This window comes from Schistocerca gregaria, chromosome 2, assembly GCF_023897955.1.
Source record: "Schistocerca gregaria isolate iqSchGreg1 chromosome 2, iqSchGreg1.2, whole genome shotgun sequence".
In the NCBI taxonomy this organism is placed as follows: domain Eukaryota; kingdom Metazoa; phylum Arthropoda; class Insecta; order Orthoptera; family Acrididae; genus Schistocerca; species Schistocerca gregaria.
This window is the reverse complement of record NC_064921.1, coordinates 764,838,931-764,857,338: the sequence shown is the minus strand read 5'-3', so window position 1 is coordinate 764,857,338 and position 18,408 is coordinate 764,838,931. Positions and strand designations below refer to the sequence as shown.

The window sequence follows — 18,408 nt, the reverse complement described above, 5'->3', positions numbered from 1 at the left end:
CCTGGAGCGATTTAGGGAAATCACGGAAAACCTAAATCAGGATGGCCGGACGCGGGATTGAACCGTCGTCCTCCCGAATGCGAGTCCAGTGTCTAACCACTGCGCCACCTGGCTCGGTTTACTTGGTGTGTCATAATAATGTGTAACTTACTTTCTGATGTTCTCTCGTAAGTAGATTTTCAGAATCGATTTTACAGCCGAATGAAAGTAAGGAAATTCCTGTGTGATCAGGATGTAAATTCTAGTACAGTGGCAGCGTCCGTGAATCGCCCGCCACTGAGGTGTGTGCGGAAGTGGCACCAATTACTCACCGGGAGTGACGCACTGGCTACTCACCAAGCGCGAGCAGGACCTTCAGCTTGGGGTTGGCCTTCTTGAGCGCCATGACGCGCTCGTACAGGCCGACTTTGCCGTCCTTGGTCTCGTCGTTGCCCTCGAAGCTGGTCAGCTTGCCCTTCTTGAGCCAGCCGAAGGCGTAAATGATGTGTGTGCACAGGTCCGGCGTGATGTCCTCCGGCAGGAACTTGCCGTGCGCCGTACGGTACTGCGACCAGTTGGTGTAGTAGCACACCACCTGCAGGCACGTACGTACGAGTTCAGTGCTCCAGTTTCCCACGCGATAGAAAGCTTTAGTTTAGCAAGGAACTTTCAGCCATTATCATACTTGTATTTCTTAAGGTTTAGACCACGTAGCGAACGTCGGAGTCACCAGGAGCAGGCAAAGGAGTGTAATCTGAAAATTCGATGTAATCATTCACCAATAGATGGTTAATACAGCGCACGTCATGTAGAAAGTTTGTAAGCAGAAGTTGTTACAGTAATTGGCAGTCGATTACAAAAAAGAAAGAAAGAACACTAGGTTTCTATGTTCCGTTGAGACCGGGGTCATTTAGAGACGGAGCACAAGCTCATTTTGAGGAGGGATGGGAGGGGTGAGGAAGAATTTCCGGTCGTGTCCCACAATTTATCCCGATCAATTTAATAAAACCTAAATCAGCATGCAGGGATGAGTATAGCTATTCTGTCTCGCTCGGTAGTGATACCGAAGTCACTGCAGACGAGTGTTAAAGAAGGAGTGCGGAAAGAACGGGCAGTGACCTATCGAAAGGAATCGTTACAGCCCTCACGCGAAATGAGAAAAACAAACAAATTCAGACCTATGCGGTGAAATCGGCTCGAGACTGGAATGAATCCGACTGTTACGGTAGCAAATAAGAAAGGTTTGCAGATAACAGGGACCATCTAAAGGTGGTAATGGGTCTGCTTGCCGACATATCGAGGAATAATTACGACTTGACCTGGCCGGACACCAGAGAATTCTACAAGTTAGAAATAGGCCTGTAAAACATCGTATCATATATCGTAAAATGTTAAGTCACAGTTATATATGATTCGCATTTGGCTTGCACGTTCTGACGAAGAGATATGTAGAAGAACCTGGTGAGCAGAAACTGACAGCTTATGATGAGGAAGAATAATAAAGTTTTCCTGCTTGAAAGCACAGCATATCTCCAACTTGAGAACAGCCATTCCGATCCCACTGCAACGTAAATCTGGACAGAAGAACCTGTATAAGATCCTGGACAAATAGTGAGCATCGTGACGAATAAAGGGATTAGCGACCACAAGGCAGTTGCTGCTGGACTGTATGCCGTAACACCTACGTCCATCAAAAAGAAACGCTAAGTATATCTATTTAAAGAAGCTGATAAAAATTAGTTTCAAGAGACAGCCTTCACTCCTTCTGATCTGGTCATGTAAGCGTAGAAAAGTTATGGAATGATTTCAAAGAGATGGTATCGCAGCAATTAAGAGACATATACCACATAAATTAATAACTGATGGTACCGATCCTCAATGGTACACAAAAAGGGGTCAGATGGCTGTTGCATAAGCAGCGAAAACTGCATGCCAAATTTAAAAGAAAGAAAAATCCCCAATATTGGCAAAGTTTTACAGAAGTTCGAAAAATAGCGAGCACTTCCATGAGAGATGCTTTTAATAATTTCCGCAACGAAACTCTGTTCGAAATATGGTAGAAAACCCAAAGAGATTCTGGTCACACATAAAGCACACCAGAGGCAAGACGCAATCAATACCTTCGCTGCTCGATAACAACGGTGAAGTCACTGACGACAGTGCCACTAAAGCAGAGTTACCAAACACGATTTTCCGAAATTTCTTCACCAAAGAAGACGAAGTATAATATTTCTGAATTCCAAGCAACACCAACTGCCAAGATGAGAAACATAGAAGTAGACATTCTCGGTGTCGCAAAGCAGCTTAAATCACTTAATATAGGCAAGGCCTCTAGTCCAGATCATATACCAGACAGGTTCCTCTCAGAGTATGCTGATATAATAGCTCCACATTTAGCAATTATATACAATCGCTCGCTCACAGAAAGATCCGTACCTAAAGACAGGAAAATTCCTCAAGTCACTCCAATACCTAAAAAGGAAAGTAGGAGTAATCCGTTAAATTACAGGCCCATATCACTAACGTCGATTTTCAGTACGGTTTTTGGACATACATTGGACGAACATTGCGGAGTACCTCGAAGAAAACGATTTATTGTCACATAGTGAGCACGGATTCAGAAAAAATCGTTCTTGCGAAATACAACTAGTTTTTAATTTTCATGAAGTGATTATGATCGACAGGGGATGTCAAATTGATTCCATATTTTTAGATTTCCAGAAGACTTTTGACACCGTTCCTCACAAGCGTCTTCTAACCAAACTGCGTGCCTATGGTTCAAATGGCTCTGAGCACTATTGGAGTCAACTGCTGTGGTCATAAGTCCCCTAGAACTTAGAACTACTTAAACCTAACTAACCTAAGGACATCACTCACATCCATGCCCGAGGCAGGATTCGAACCTGCGACCGTAGCAGTCACGCGGTTCCGAACTGAGCGCCTAGCACCGCTAGACCACCGCGGCCGGCGCGTGCCTATGGAATATCGCTTCAGTTGTGTGACTGCATTCGTGATTTCCTGTCAGAAAGGTCACAGTTCGTAGTAATATACTGAAAGTCATAGAGTAAAACACAAATTATGTTCAGCGTTCCTCGAGGAGGCTTCATAGGCCCTCTATTGTTCCTGATCTATATTAACGATATAGGAGACAATCTTAGTAGCCGTCTTACATTGTTTGCAGATGATGCTGTCATTTACCGTCTTCTAACGTCATCAGATGACCAAAACGAATTGGAAAATGATTTAGACAAGATATCTGTATGGTGTGAAAAGTGGCAATTGTTCCTGAATAATGAAAGGTGTGAGGTTATTCACATGAGTACAGAAAGAAATCCACTAAATTTCGATTACGCTGTAAGTCATACATATCTGAAGGCTGTAAATTCAACTAAACGACTTACCGATTACACTTACAAATAACCTAAATTGGAACGATTACATAGATAATGTTGTGGGTAGAGCAAGCCAAAGACTGCGATTCGTTGGCAGAACACTTAGAAGGTGCAACAGGTCTACTAGAGAGACTGCTTACACCATGCTTGTCCGCCCTATTCTGGAGTATTGCTGTGCGGTGTGGGATCCGCATCAGGTGGGACTGACGGATGACATCGAAAAAGTACACAGAAGTGCGGCTTCTTTTGTATTATGGCGAAAAAAGGGAGATAGTGCCACAGACATGATACGTGAATTGGAGTGGCAATCATTAAAACAAAGGCCTTTTTCATTGCGACGGGATCTTCTCATGGAATTTAAATCACCAGTTTTCTCCTCCGACTGCGCAAACATTATGTTGGCACCCACCTACATAGGGGGAAATGATCATCATGATAAAATTTAAGTGCTCGTTTTTCCCGCGAGCCGTTCGAGAGTGGAAGGGTAGAGAGACACCTTGAAGGTGGTTCACTGAACCCTCTGCCTGGAAGTTTATTGTGAATAGCACAGTAATCCTGTACATGTATAAGATTCGTGGCATTATGAACGAAAACGCACACTATTAATATAAGGAAGGTGTTGTTCGTAAGAATGTCTTAAGGTCATTTTTTAGGCCTGTCCAGTTTAAACCGAGCGATGTGACGCTGGAGTCAGCACGCTGGGCTCGCCATGGTTCAAACCCCTCCCGGCAATCCAGATTTAGGGTCTCCGTGATCATAATTACTGTGAATGCCAGGATGGTTCCTTTTGAAAGTTATGAAAGAACACGGCCAATTTTCATCCAGACTACTCTTTCCGTACTGTATGTAATCATCTCGTAGTTGACGAGAGTTTACATCCTAACCTTCTTGTCTTCAGCGGCTCAACCCCTGTATTAGTGGACTCCAGACTGAACTACTCTGAAGGAGATTCCCCAAAATCGTCGTCAGTGAAACCCTGGCAGACGCGCTATCAGTTTTGTTGTGTAGGGTATTAAAGCCAGAGGCTTTACAAAAAGAAAGGTAAACGCTGCAGAACTGATGAATTTCGCAAGTATTAGCCATTTTCATTATTATGAGCTTTGTGTGCTGCATATGAAAATTCAAATATATGGTACTGATATGCCACAATAAGTTCATTTTAGAGTTCATTGTGCACAGGCTTTTGGATTTTTAGGTTGGTTGGTTGATTTGAGGGAACGACACCAAACAGTGACGTCATGGGTCCCATCGTGTTAGGGGAGGAAGGGGAAGAAAGTCGGGTGTTCCCTTCGAAAGCTACCATCCCGGAGCGAGTTAGGGAAATCACGGAAAAACTGAAGCAGTATGGCCGGACGCGGATTTGAACAGTCATCCTCATGAATACGAATCCAGTGTGCTAACAACAGTGCCACCATGCTCGGTGCCTTTTTAGGCTATCCGTAGAGAACTTAAGAGTAAACAGATAGTTCCCATAACATCAGAAACAATTTATAGCTACAGAAAGACTGTTTTCCAAAATATTCTATATGATCTTTTTACGACCATTAATCTATACGAAAAACGCAAGAAGCTCTTAACAAATAGACTAATTACATTATAATCAAAGATTAAAAATATAACAACCAGCCAAAACAGTATATATGTGAGTAATGGATCAGACTTCAATAATATATGGATAAAGTAATGGGCGGATGTCAAGAACATTGACTCCTCACATTCTTATTCTTCTAATCTTTGCGTATAATGTAGCACAAGGAGTATTATATCATATATTCTTTGGGTATTTCATTCTGCTAGCGTTTCCCGTTTAGATATACAGTCGTAAAAGGTCATATATCTTTGAAAAAACTGTTTTTCTACAACTATAAACTGCAACTGATGTTGTGTATACTGTCTGTATAGTCTTAAGTTATGTAAGGATGGGTTAAAAATCCGATAGCGTTTCACAGCAAACTATAAAATAAATGTTGTTGTTGCCCGCATCTCGTGGTCGTGTGGCGGCGTTCTCGCTTCCCGCGCCCGGGTTCCCGGGTTCGATTCCCGGTGGGGTCAGGGATTTTCTCTGCCTCGTGATGGCTGGGTGTTGTGTGTTGTCCTTAGGTTAGTTAGGTTTAAGTAGTTCTAAGTTCTAGGGGACTGATGACCATAGATGTTAAGTCCCATAGTGCTCAGAGCCATTTTTGAAATGTTGTTGTGAAACATCTGTACTGTGTATTTAAGTTTTTAATATGTCTGTGGTCCCCCAAGTACGACGAAATAATTCATAAATTTGATCCGTACATACGTATTTGAGTAGATGACGGTCTGGTTTTAAGTCCCGTATAGGAAAACACAATTCTAACCTTTTATTACAACATACGATTTCTTTTAATCTGAAAACGACCTATTGCTATACTTGTTAACTTTTAATTTATTAATTTTTTACTGGCTTTAATTAGGAGCGGTCTTCGCGGGCAGTACACTTATTTGAAGATGACTGAGACTGTCCAAACGAGAAACTAAAAATTTAAAGGAGATTATGTCTTTTAATTGTTTTTACCGGTCAGGTACTTTAAGATCTACGTATACTCCACTGTATAAAGATAGATTTGGTATGAAATTCGTATATCGTTGATAATCTGAGTTTGGTGAGTACGATTTTTACAGTAGTAATACAGACATCGCCTGCAGGAAATACAGCTGTCTAAAGAAATTAATGGCTGGTTCAAATGGCTCTCAGCACTATGCGACTTAAGTACTGAGGTCATCAGTCGCCTAGAACTTAGAACTAATCAAACCTAACTAACCTAAGGACATCACACACATCCATGCCCGAGGCAGGATTCGAACCTGCGACCGTAGCGGTCACCCGGCTCCAGACTGGAGCGCCTAGAACCGCACGGCCACTCCGGACGGCAAAGAAATTAATGTTCTGATAAAAGTGTCAAGGATGCGTGTTATTTATTACTAAATTTGCTCATCCAAGCGGAGTTTTCCGCTATCAGAAAATGAGAAGAGGAGGCTTTGCGTAAGTACTGCAACGAGCGTAGCGTCTATATTCATTCAATCAGACCCTGCAACGAGGTCAATGAGGACAAGTGTCGTTACAGGATGTCATGGAAACCTTGTGAGACTACAGGAAAGCAACAGGACTAACGCGCTGTGGGTCCAGAGCCACTCAGGAATTAGTCGTAACGAGCAAGTTGATATGGTGACTACCTCAGCGTCGATGACTCAACCTCTTGGAGAATCTGTCCTAATCAGCACTAAGCCGGTAAATCGAAATTACGCAGCAAGATCAGGAAACAGTGAGCAGAAAATTGGACTAACCGTCTCTCCCCCCTCCCCCCCCCCCCAAAAAAACTGGCATGATAATGAGAAATTATACCAAAACTACGCTTAAGGACATCTATAGTCCTAGGCTTGAAAAGGAGATTAAATTCATGCCAGGGCAAATGAACGCCCATGGGAACTTGCACACGATGGGTGTAGGGAAACAAGCGGCAAGGGCAGAATTGGTGGTACAGGGTATGAAACCACATTGAGCGTGCAGTGCGAAATGCTGAAGGCTAAAGGACACAAGACACTTGGATCACTAATTCCTGAAGAAATTTTGGCTATCAGAGACCTAGTAAAGTAACTTGTACTGCTCTTTAAGGGTACTGATTGGTTTTTCTAGAATAACAGAGAAAGATAGCGCACGGTGAACATAGTTTCGGCGTGGGCAACGAAGGGCTAGGACATGTCATTTTGTATCCCTGGCTCGATCAAATTAAATCAAACCAAGATTCGTTGGTCAGACGTTCAGATACTCATGCCCCTGACGGTAACACGTTAAAGGTTTAATCTCTGCTCAACAGTGTCGTCAATACAACAAAGTGGTGCAGTCGACGGTGCCCAACGGAGCTTTAAACATCTGACATTTTGCCACCAGGAGGATAAGTATCCAAAAATGCTCATATCTGATGAGCGATTCTAGTAATATGACTAATTCAAATATTACAAGAGGCCTGTTGTGGTTTATCTGTACATCAATACTTGCAATATTTAGAACAGTGTCCATTATATCCTGTGAAATACCTACACTACCAAATTATAACTAAATTTTATTTGCAGCGGTTATTTGAACACATCATTCACTAGTAAAGTAAAGAATGATCTTCACTGTAATTATAAGAAGCGAACGCTGTAATAACAGATGCAGTTCATAAACAACTTGCACCGCCACAGAATCAGTATGGCTTTTTTTGTAAAGAGTAGCGTACGGAATTTGTAGCCTTCGGCTCAACAAGTGCTTGGAATAATATGTTACACACGCAATGGGTATTTTCTGTGTTTAAGTAATTACCGAATGATTCGCGTGAACATAAGCCATTACTACTCCAGCGATTTTTTATCGATAAGGCGGCTATGAATTATTAATGCCTCATTTCATATTCGACGATCGTATGTAAAAACCGGTTCTCGCTATCGGTGAAAAGACGCATCCCTCAGAGCAAACATAAATACGGCAGTTTACTCGCATGTGATGTGACGGCACGCAGCCTTCTCGCTGGCTGAAATTTTACCTGCCATGTTCTCAACAGGATATTTAACCTGAAAACATTCAGTGTCGGCTGTGCATTTATCTGTTGCTCAGTGATTGTGAAAGAAAATTAGTAACTGGAGGCTCAACTTTCAAAGTCAAGCAGTAAAGTTCGAATTACTGTCTTTTCCGCAAAGAGGTCTTTGGAGATGGTTTAATGTTATAAAAGTGATGGAGAAGTGGGGGTTATCATGTTGAAGCAGCCATCAGTACATCTCAGAACAAAGTAAGGATATTTCAGTTTTAAAGTGTCTTTCATTACTACGTATCTTATTGCGAGTTTGACGAATAGGTTGTGCATGATGGTGGGAGCGCTATTTCTCTAAATGTCGCCATCATACGCCCATTAAAAAATGGTTCAAATGGCTCGGAGCACTAGGGGACATTACTGCTGAGGTCATCAGTCCCCTAGAACTTAGAACTACTTAACCTAACTAACCTAAGTACATCACACACATCTATGCCCGAGGCAGGATTCGAACCTGCGACCGTAACGGTCACACGGTTCCAGACTGTAGTGCCTAGAACCGTTTGGCCACGCCGGCCGAACGCTCATTACCTAATTCCTATTCTGTAAACGTGTCGTATATTTAACTACGTGACTGCCGGCCGGGGTGGCCGAGCGGTTCTAGGCGCTACAGTCTGGAAACTCGCGACTGCTACGGTCGCAGGATCGAATCCTGCCTCGGGCATGGATGTGTGTGATGTCCTTAGGTTAGTTAGGTTTAACTAGTTTTAAGTTCAGGGGACTGATGACCTCAGATGTTAAGATCCATAGTGCTTAGAGCCATTAGAACTATTAGAATCTTAAAGAAAAACAGGGCGGGATTCCTTTCCAGTACTAATCCAGTTCGAGTTAATAATCTGTCTCTGCTCACATGATCATTTTTGACCGTGATCCTCGACCTGCTTTCTATATGAATATTGACATTACCCCTGAAACTGACGCCTGCGTGCTAATGTTATTCTTACCCGATTTTAAGTCAACGGTCTTGTCGGGATGGATACACCGGTTACCGTCAGATCACCGAAGTTAAGCACCGTTAAGGTGTGGCCACAGTGGATGAGGGACCGTTCGGGTTCGGCGCATGCCGTTGACAGTTGTCCATTTACCTTTACGGCAGAGGGGACGGAACAGGTGGTGGCGTAAAGTTACTGACCACCAGTCTTCGTGGCAGTGTCTTGAATTAAACTCCAAACCTGTACGCAGTGTCTCGTGAAGTGGCATGGGACACTGTTGATCCGTCCTTCGGTTGGGGGTTTAAGCTCGGCGGCCTCCTTCGAGAGGCTCTGGCTGCGTGCCGGCACCGGGTTTCACCCTCTCCCTTCTCTCATCATGTCCAACACGCACATGATCTACACTACCCACGCACCCATTAAAGTCACATCCACTTAACAGATACACTTAAACACACAGCTCTCATACTTCGCGAAGGAACCTGCTCTTTGGTATCTACCAGCCATTGATGCCATACGACTTTACATTACTTTACTTTTACCAAATTTAAGGAACTCTGCCTCTCAAGATCACGGTGATGGAGGTGGGACAATTGTTAAGATACTAACCGTTCGGAAGGAACATGACTAATCATCAGCTGACCTTAAATCACTTCGCACGAATCTTGAGCCGGTTGCTGCAATAAAGTCACGGACGATTCACTCCGCCATCATTTTACAAACACTAATGCACTGAATTTAAATTAAAAAAGTTTTTTTTATTTATAAGGTAATAAACATGTAATAGAACTACTACAATACTTATTTACAACGAACACATTACTGCACTGAAATGGTGCAAAAGTTAGATTGTACTTACACACACACACACACACACAAAAGCACGCTTATTTACAATGAACACATCACTGCACTGAAATGTTGCAGACGTTATACACAAATCAGTTGGTTCTACTGAGAAATTCATCAGTGGAGTAGAAGGAGTTGGTCACCTATAAATTCTTTAGGTTTCTCTTAAAATGAATTTCATTGGTTGTTAAGCATTTTATGGCCACTGGCAAGTTACTGAAAATGTGTGTTCCTGAGTAAGGTCACTGATATACACAAGAAAAAGTAAGGGTCCTGAAATGGAACCTTGTGGGACCCCACATGTAATTAGTTCGCAGCTGGACGATGCCTGACAGCTTAATACATGTCTCTTTCCTAATAACACCCTTTGTTTCCTGCCAGAGATATAAGATTTAAACCATTTTGCAGCATTTCGTGTTACATCATAATATTCTAATTTACTTGAAAGGATATTGTGATTTACACAGTCAAATGCCTTTGACAGATCATCACAAAATACTCTTACAACGCGCGCCTGATACTGCTGTGCGTAGCGCCGGCGCTCCCTCTGGCCACGCCGCCACACAGACGGCGGCAGAGGAGACTGACCTTGTAGCCGCCAGACTTGTCGGAGGCGGCGGCCACGGCGCTGCTGCTGCCGGACTTGCGGTTGGCGCCGGGTGGAGTCAGCCTGTTGCGCACGCGGAACCGGTTGACGCTCGCAGACGTCTCCTGGTCACGCGTGCGCACCTTCGTCGACGTGGAGGACGATGACGAAGTCGTGGACGAGGAAGAGCTGCCGCCAGGCCGTCTGAGGCGCCGCCTGCCAGTACCTGTAGACACACAAGGGTCACTCATCAAAATAGCCCCTCCTCCTCCTCTTAAACGCTTTCAGAGACGCTACTTATCGGTGTACTACAGCGTCTTCATCAGTGAACAGTCAAGGATTGCTGCTCAGCCTTTCCGTATGATTATTTATGTACATAGAGAACGACAGCCATCCCATCACACTTCCTTCGGCACTCCTGACGATACCCTTTTGAGACAGAGAAGTTGCTGTCGGCCGGCCGCTGTGTCGGAGCGGTTCTAGGCGCTTCGGTCCGAAACCACGCTGCTGCTATGGTCGTAGGTTCGAATCCTGCCTCGGGCATGGCTGTGTGGGATGTCCTTAGGTTTAATTAGTTCTAAGTCTAGGGGACTGATGACCTCAGATGTTAAGTCCCATAGTGCCTAGACCCATTTTTGAACCAAGTTGCTGTCCATGCATCAGCACGGCTTTAGAAAGCGCCACTCTTGCGAAACGCAACTCGCCCTTTTTTCACATGATATCTTGCGAACCATGGGTGAAGGGTATCGGACCGATGCCCTATTCCTTGACTTCCGTAAAGCGTTTGACTCGGTGCCCCACTGCAGACTCCTAACTAAGGTACGAGCATATGGGATTGGTTCCCGAGTATGTGAGTGGCTCGAAGACTTCTTAAGTAATAGAACCCAGTACGTTGTCCCCGATTGTGAGTGTTCATCGGAGGTGAGGGTATCATCCGGAGTGCCCCAGGGAAGTATGGTAGGTCCGCTGTCGTTTTCTATCTACATAAATGATCTTTTGGATAGGGTGGATAGCAATGTGCGGCTGTTTGCTGATGATGCTGTGGTGTACGGAAAGGTGTCGTCGTTGAGTGACTGTAGGAGGATACAAGATGACTTGGACAGGATTTGTGATTTGTGTATAGAATGGCAGCTAACTCTAAATATAGATAAATGTAAATTAATGCAGATGAATAGGAAAAAGAATCCTGTAATGTTTGAATACTCCATTAGTAGTGTAGCGCTTGACACAGTCACGTCGATTAAATATTTCGGCGTAACATTGAAGAGCGATATGAAGTGGGACAAGCATGTAATGGCAGCTGTGGGGAAGGCGGATAGTCGTCTTCGGTTCATTGGTTGGGAAGGTGTGGTTCATCTGTAAAGGAGACCGCTTACAAAACACTAATACGACCTATTCTTGAGTACTGCTCGAGCATTTGGGATCCCTATCAAGTCGGATTGAGGGAGGACGTAGAAGCAATTCAGAGGCAGGCTGCTAGATTTGTTAGTGGTAGGTTTGATCATCACGCGAGTGTTACGGAAATGCTTCAGGAACTCGGGTTGGAGTCTCTAGAGGAAATGAGGTGTTCTTTTCGTGAATCGCTACTGATGAAATTTAGAGAACCGGCATTTGAGGCTGACTGCAGTATAATTTTACTGGCGCCAACTTACATTTCGCGGAAAGGCCACAAACATAAGATAAGAGAGATTAGGGCTCGTACAGAGGCATATAGGCAGTCATTTTTCCCTCGTTCTGTTTGGCAGTGGAACAGGGAGAGAAGATGCTACTTGTGGTACGAGGTACCATCCGCCACTCACCGTATGGTGGATTGCGGAATATGTATGAAGATGTAGAGGATATTTCACTTATTACTGAACTGATCGGAAGTCACATCTGAAGGAGGAGGTAGCTTTTAAGCCAAATAGTCTTCTTACTGGGGAAAAATTAACACAGGTGTTCCACAGGGTTCGATGTCAGGTCCGGTCCTGTTCTCACCACACAGCTCGTTTGAATACCTCATCAACAAATTATGAGACAATAATAATAACTTTAAGGCAAATGTCATTATTAACCAACTTCTCGCGGTTTATGTACGCAAATGAGGCGCATCTGTCATGATTACCCTTCCTTCGCACGACATCCTGTGAACCTAATATGAAGGACAACATGCATATTCCATATTCATAGATTTCTGGAAAGCATTTGAGTCGGTGCGCGACGGAAGACTGTTAATGAAGCTCCGAGCATACGGAATACGTTCTCAGATATGTGAGTGGTTCGAAGACTTCTTAAGCAGCAGGACCCACAGTGCGTTGTCCTCGACGGCACGTGTTCTTCAGAGACGAGGGTATCGTCAGGACTGCCACAAGGCAATGTGATAGGATGGCTGTCGTTCACTATTTACATAAATAATCAGTCGGATAAGCTGAGTAGTAATCCTTGACTGTTCACTGACAAGTATTGGTGTGATGAATCGCAGCTTGATCTAAATGTAGTATCATGCCAGCTAAAGCACGTAGCAAAACAATCCTGTAATGATCGAATACAATATTACTGCAGTTTGACACTGTCACGTCGCTTTAACTCCTGGGCGTAACGTTGCAAAGCGACTTGAGACGGAACGAGCACGTAAGATCTGTGGTAGGGAATGCTCCACTTCAGTTTATTAGAAGATTTCTAGGAAAGTGTAGCTCATCTATAAAGGAGACTGCGAATAGACTAGTGCTTCTATTTTTGAGTAGGGGGCCTACTGATCGAGTGTTTGCGATCCTCAACAGTTCTGATTAAAGGAAGACGACGAAGGAATTCAGAGATGGGCTGATAGAGTTCTTACCGGCAGGTTATATCTACATGTGAGCGTTATGCAGATGTTTCGGGAACTGATGAAGGAGTCCCTGGATGGAAGGCAGCGTTCTCGTCGTGAAACACTACTGAAAAATTTAGAGAACAGGCAATTTTAGTTGACTGCAGAGTGAGTCTACTGCCGCGAACGTACATTTCGCCTGAGGATTGCAAAGACCAGGTAGGAGAAATTAGGATTCGCACTGAGGCACAATGACAGTAGTTTTTCTCCCTCTGGAGTAGACTAGGAAAAGAAATAAATGCTAGTGGTACATGGTACTCTCCGATATACACGATACTTTGGTATATATGTAAATTCACTGGACAATGTAGTAAACTGTTCGTCAGCTTTTGTTCTGCTTCTAATTGTTCACTGCGCATTTGTTTACATTTGATGTTTTGGTACCTGGGTGGAGTACAAATAGCAGCGGCTAACCGACATATTTATTCATTACCGTAAGACTAAAGGCAGAGTAGGAGTTGTTCGTCGTATCTATAAGCATCGGTTTTGGCGCGTCGAGTTGTAAGGTCACGTAACTAGCAAGTATTGCGTAAATTACTATTTCACTCTGTTCGATTATTTGTTTCCGACCATTTCTGTCGTTCTGGAAAAGTTTATTTACTCAAAAAACCCGGCATTCTTGGTGAGCGCTTTGACAACTATCTGGGTCTTCCGTAAGGTAGGGAGAGAGAGATCTGGTTTCTTTTTTTTTTCTTTTTTTTTTTAACCGTGTGGCCGCATGATGCATGACTTTGTATTACCGGTCATAATATAGATGTAACGAGTGTATGTTAAGTGTTAACTAGTGTGGGCCCCTCCTCTCCATACCTCCATCCCCCAACCGCTTTTAAAAAATTATCATTTATGCTGAATTGGTTCACGGGCAGTATGTCCGATAATCTTGTGGAAGCTACACAATATTCCAACAAGGTAGCTGCTCGTCATCTTCAAGTTTATGTTCAGGGCATCTATCCTTAACAGTGCGACATGTCTGGCCAAAGTACGAGTATGATCTCCCACACTGTATCTCTGTCCTCCTTAGAAATACGTTGTCTTTAACAGGACCCAAGATAGTTTGCATTCGCGTTGGAGTGCGGAAGACACATTTTAGTTGATGTTTCTTGAACAGTCTGCCTGTCTTAAAGGGCACGCCACCAACATAGGGTAGAAAATGGTTCTAATGGCTCTGAGCACTATGGGACTCAACTCCTGGCGTCATCAGTCCCCTAGAACTTAGAACTACTTAAACCTAACTAACCTAAGGACATCACACACATCCATGCCCGTGGCAGGATTCGAACCTGCGACCATAGCGGTCGCGCGGTTCCAGACTGTAGCGTCTAGAGCCGCTCGGTCACTCTGGCCGGCTAGGGTAGAAAAACGATCCTCGTGGAGTTCTTTTCTTCTGGCTGTTCTTGAGCGTCAGTGTGTGTAGGTTGAAATGTGTTACGAATCTGTTTGTCAGAGTACCAGTTTTGTACAAACACAGAGCGAAGGTGGCTTAAGCTCTACTGGTACACTCCCTGCATCTGAAATAACTCTAGCCCTATGAACTAGAGTCCGTAATACTCTACTGCGCTGAGATAGGTGATGGAGGCTCGTAGCTCATAGCTGTAGATCAGTGTGAATTGGTTTACGAAACGCGCTGTGACTCAAGGATCCGTCTTCTTTTCTGCGGACCAAGACACCTAAGAACGGCTGGTCTCAATTCTTCTCCACTTCCATGGTCAAGAAAATGCCCGGATGGAGGGAGTTACGGGGTTCCAGAAATACAGGAAGCGTTGCTGCTCCATGTGGCCAAACTACAAAGGTGTCGTCGCTGCTGTATTGCTGTTTATTCTTCGTGTTTTACTCTTCCTTCAAATACATATCGATAAAACGAATATCGCACCGGACTAATCTGAGGCTGTTCTATCGAATAGGCAGGTAAAATTCCAAATTAAAAATAATTTTGTACGTAATGGTAAACACGCCCACGCCTTCTGTTCATACAAGGCTTCGCATGAAAGACGTGACGAGTGGTAATTACTTGGGTTGGCTCCAGATACACAATGCTAAAACGAAACTGAAAATGTCTCTCAAAACACCAGAGAAAATGTGCCTGACGACTCATAGGAGAGACGCCAGCTACACGGGACTATTCGAAAAGAATCAGTAGGTTTCAAACATTTATTGCTTCCAAACTACGAAAAGGAGAAACTCAATTGCAACATTCCTGGAAAGAGAAAAGTTCGAATTTTTATGCATTCATTGGGAGCACGATGTATACACGACAAATATCGAAACAGTCGCTCATTTGCAGCCACACGAAGCAACTGGTCTCTCGTTATCGAATTCACAGCTTCAACAATGCGATATCATAGACTTTCAACAGTGTTAGGCATAGGGAAGACAAAAGCGCCATCTTTTACGTAACCCCACAGATGAAAGTCACAAGGTGTGAGGCCTGGAGACCTGGGAGCCCACCGGCGATGAAGTTCGTCTTCTGATCCTCCTCGTCCAATCCAACGTCCTGGAATGGTGTCATTCAGGAAACGTGGGACGTGCTCAGACAAATCCGACGTTGCCCGTATGACACCATTCCAGGACGTTGGATTGGACGAGGAGGATCAGAAGACGAACTTCATCGCCGGTGGGCTCCCAGGTTTCCAGGCCTCACACCTTGTTACTTTTATCTGTGGGGTTGGGTAATGGCGTTTTTATCCTCTCTATGCCTGACACTCTTGAAACTCTGCGACATCGCATTGTTGATGATGTGAATTCGGAGAGACCAGATGCTTCGTGTGTGGTAGGAAATGAGAGATTGTTTCGATATTTGTCGTGTATACATGGTACTCCCAATGAATGCATAACAATCTGTACTTTTCTCTTTCCAGGAACGTTCGATTTCTATTTCTACCTGTCATATTTTGGAAGCAACTGATGTTTGAAATGTGTTCCTTCTTTTGGAATAGCGCTGTATATAAATTAAAGGTCTCCCCCCCCCCCCCCCCCCGCGTGTTTCTGTTTGTATGTGACAGTTGGAATAATCACTTGCAGAACTATGAGAAGATGTTTGTGTTCAAATGTGTGTGAAATCTTATGGGACTTAACTGCTAAGGTGAGTAGTCCCTAAGGTTACACACTACTTAACCTAAATTATCCTAAGGACAAACACACACACACCCATGCCTGAGGGAGGACTCGAACCTCCGCCGGGACCAGCCGCACAGTCCATGAACGCAGCGCCCAAGACCGCTCGGCTGATCCCGCGCGGCAAAAGACGTTTCCACTGGTAGTCAGCAACATAGGTTTTTAGCGAATTCCTGGGCTGGAACTGTTGGTTATAATCTTGTAGGGTCAGTACCTCTGCGCATCAAGTTAACTGGAGCAGTTCTGCATACAACACTTAGAGAACCACTGGAGATGTTACGGCTTCCTGTTCGGAGCCACCTCTGCTTCCAGCTTAATGAAACAAGTATCACTATTCACGTGCGATCACAGTTTCCGACTTTGTGAAACGATTTAGTGGGCAAGTAACCATTATCAGATTATTGGAGGCGAGTCTCCTCGTGTGAGACGATGGAGTACTCGGCGGCAGCAGCTCGTGACGGCGCAGCGGCGCAGATTCTCCTCACGCAGGTGGCGCACGAGCCGCCGACATGGACACGGACGCGGCGCTGGAGAAACCCGGCCGGGTGGCGGGCGCGCTTTCCAGCACGCCGAGCCGAAAAAACACGGCACGGCGCGCCACTGTACAGCACAGGCAAGCGCGGAGCCGACAGGGGCTGCAAGTGTTCGCGCCGTCACTCAGCTGCCGCTTGGATCGCCAGTACGTTAGCGGAACACAGGCAGATGAAGAAACAAGGCACCAGTGGTAGACAGCATTCTCCCAGAACTAGTGGCATTCTTGGTAGAGTTGATTCCATTCCATAGTAGGCGCTTGGTTCAGCAACTGGGTACGGATGTCTGGAGATAAGACAGTCTAGGATGCAAAATCTTTTTTGTTTACAAGGAAATGACGCCTTTCTCCATTTTGGGGCATCGTCGGAATGGCCTACGGGTGAAAATTGATAATAGTGAGCCATATGCAGATTAAAATGGGGAAATGGAATTAATACGGAGTAGAAACCTCATACTGACTGTGGCCGTGCAAACGATAAGCCCATATCAACGTATTTCGTACTTTCAGCCGTTTAACATTAGTACAGAAAGTAGTCAGCTACGTGGTACACATGTGTTCAGTGACTTTCCAGAGAAATTTAAATGTCTTGTGCGTATCGTATTGGAGGTTTTAAGACTAAATAAGTTTCTGTTGCATAATTTTTTCTACTGCATTGAAGAGCCCTATGGCAGAATTTAAACTATAGCAGACTTTAAGCTAAATTAATGAGCATAATATATTTTTATATAATTTCAGTGTATTGCATTTCAATAAAATGTCCAATCTTCTTCTTCTTTTGCAGGGTCGGATTTGGCATGGTTAGTTTAAAGAGGTGGCTGGATGCCTTCCCTGCCACCACCCAATACCCCCTGGTATGGAACCAGTGTACCTAATTTAATAACCCATAATATAATTTTACATAATTTCAGTGTATTGCATTTCAATAAAATATGCATTCTTCTTCTTCTTCTGCAGGGTCGGATTTGGCATGGTTAGTTTAAAGGGGTGGCCGGATGTCCTTTCTGCCGCCACCCAATACCCACCGGGATGGTACCAGTGTACCCCAGCTGTCTGTGTCTAGTGCAAGCCATGAAATAGTGCGAACGTGCTTCAGATGTCTGAGAGTCGTGTAACTGAAGCGGGATGTGAGGACCAGCCCGGTATTCACCTAGTGGGATGTGGAAAACCGCCTAAAATCCACATCAAGACTGGCTGCCACACTGGCCTAAGTTGTTAATCCACCGGGCGGATTCGATCCTGGGTCGGCGCGCCTACCAGAGTCCAGTGAGCCGAACATTAGCGCTCTCGAACAACCTGGCGACTTCAATAAAATGTAATATCTTGTAAATTCCTAAGATTCCTCTCTGGGGTATACGTGGTCTGTTCGAAAGATTGCGGATCTTTGTCCATAAAATTATTCTGCGCTTACGTTTTACTTGTGCACAGTCTCCTCCACAGTACTCGCCTCCACAATTGGTACACCACTCCCAAAACCATTTCCACTTCCGGAAACACTCTTGGTACGCCTCTTGCTGGATCGCGCGAAGCCCAGTCTGCGAATTTTCTTTTATCTCGTCTGTCGTTGCAAATCTTCGTCCCTCCAAAGGGGTTTTC

The 18,408-nt window shown here is 44.4% G+C and overlaps 1 protein-coding gene across 1 annotated transcript in view; it reads right to left on the bottom strand.

Annotated features, from left to right (window-relative positions):
* The window catches only part of LOC126334987 (probable chitinase 10), a 377,522-nt gene that overhangs the window by 126,789 nt on the left and 232,325 nt on the right, over positions 1 to 18,408 (bottom strand). Inside the window, exons 3-4 of the mRNA XM_049997795.1 lie at positions 10,330 to 10,553; positions 337 to 574 (exon numbers count right to left, since the gene is read on the bottom strand). Coding sequence (XP_049853752.1) covers positions 337 to 574; positions 10,330 to 10,553 — 462 coding nt within the window. The remainder of the gene's footprint in view (positions 1 to 336; positions 575 to 10,329; positions 10,554 to 18,408) is intronic.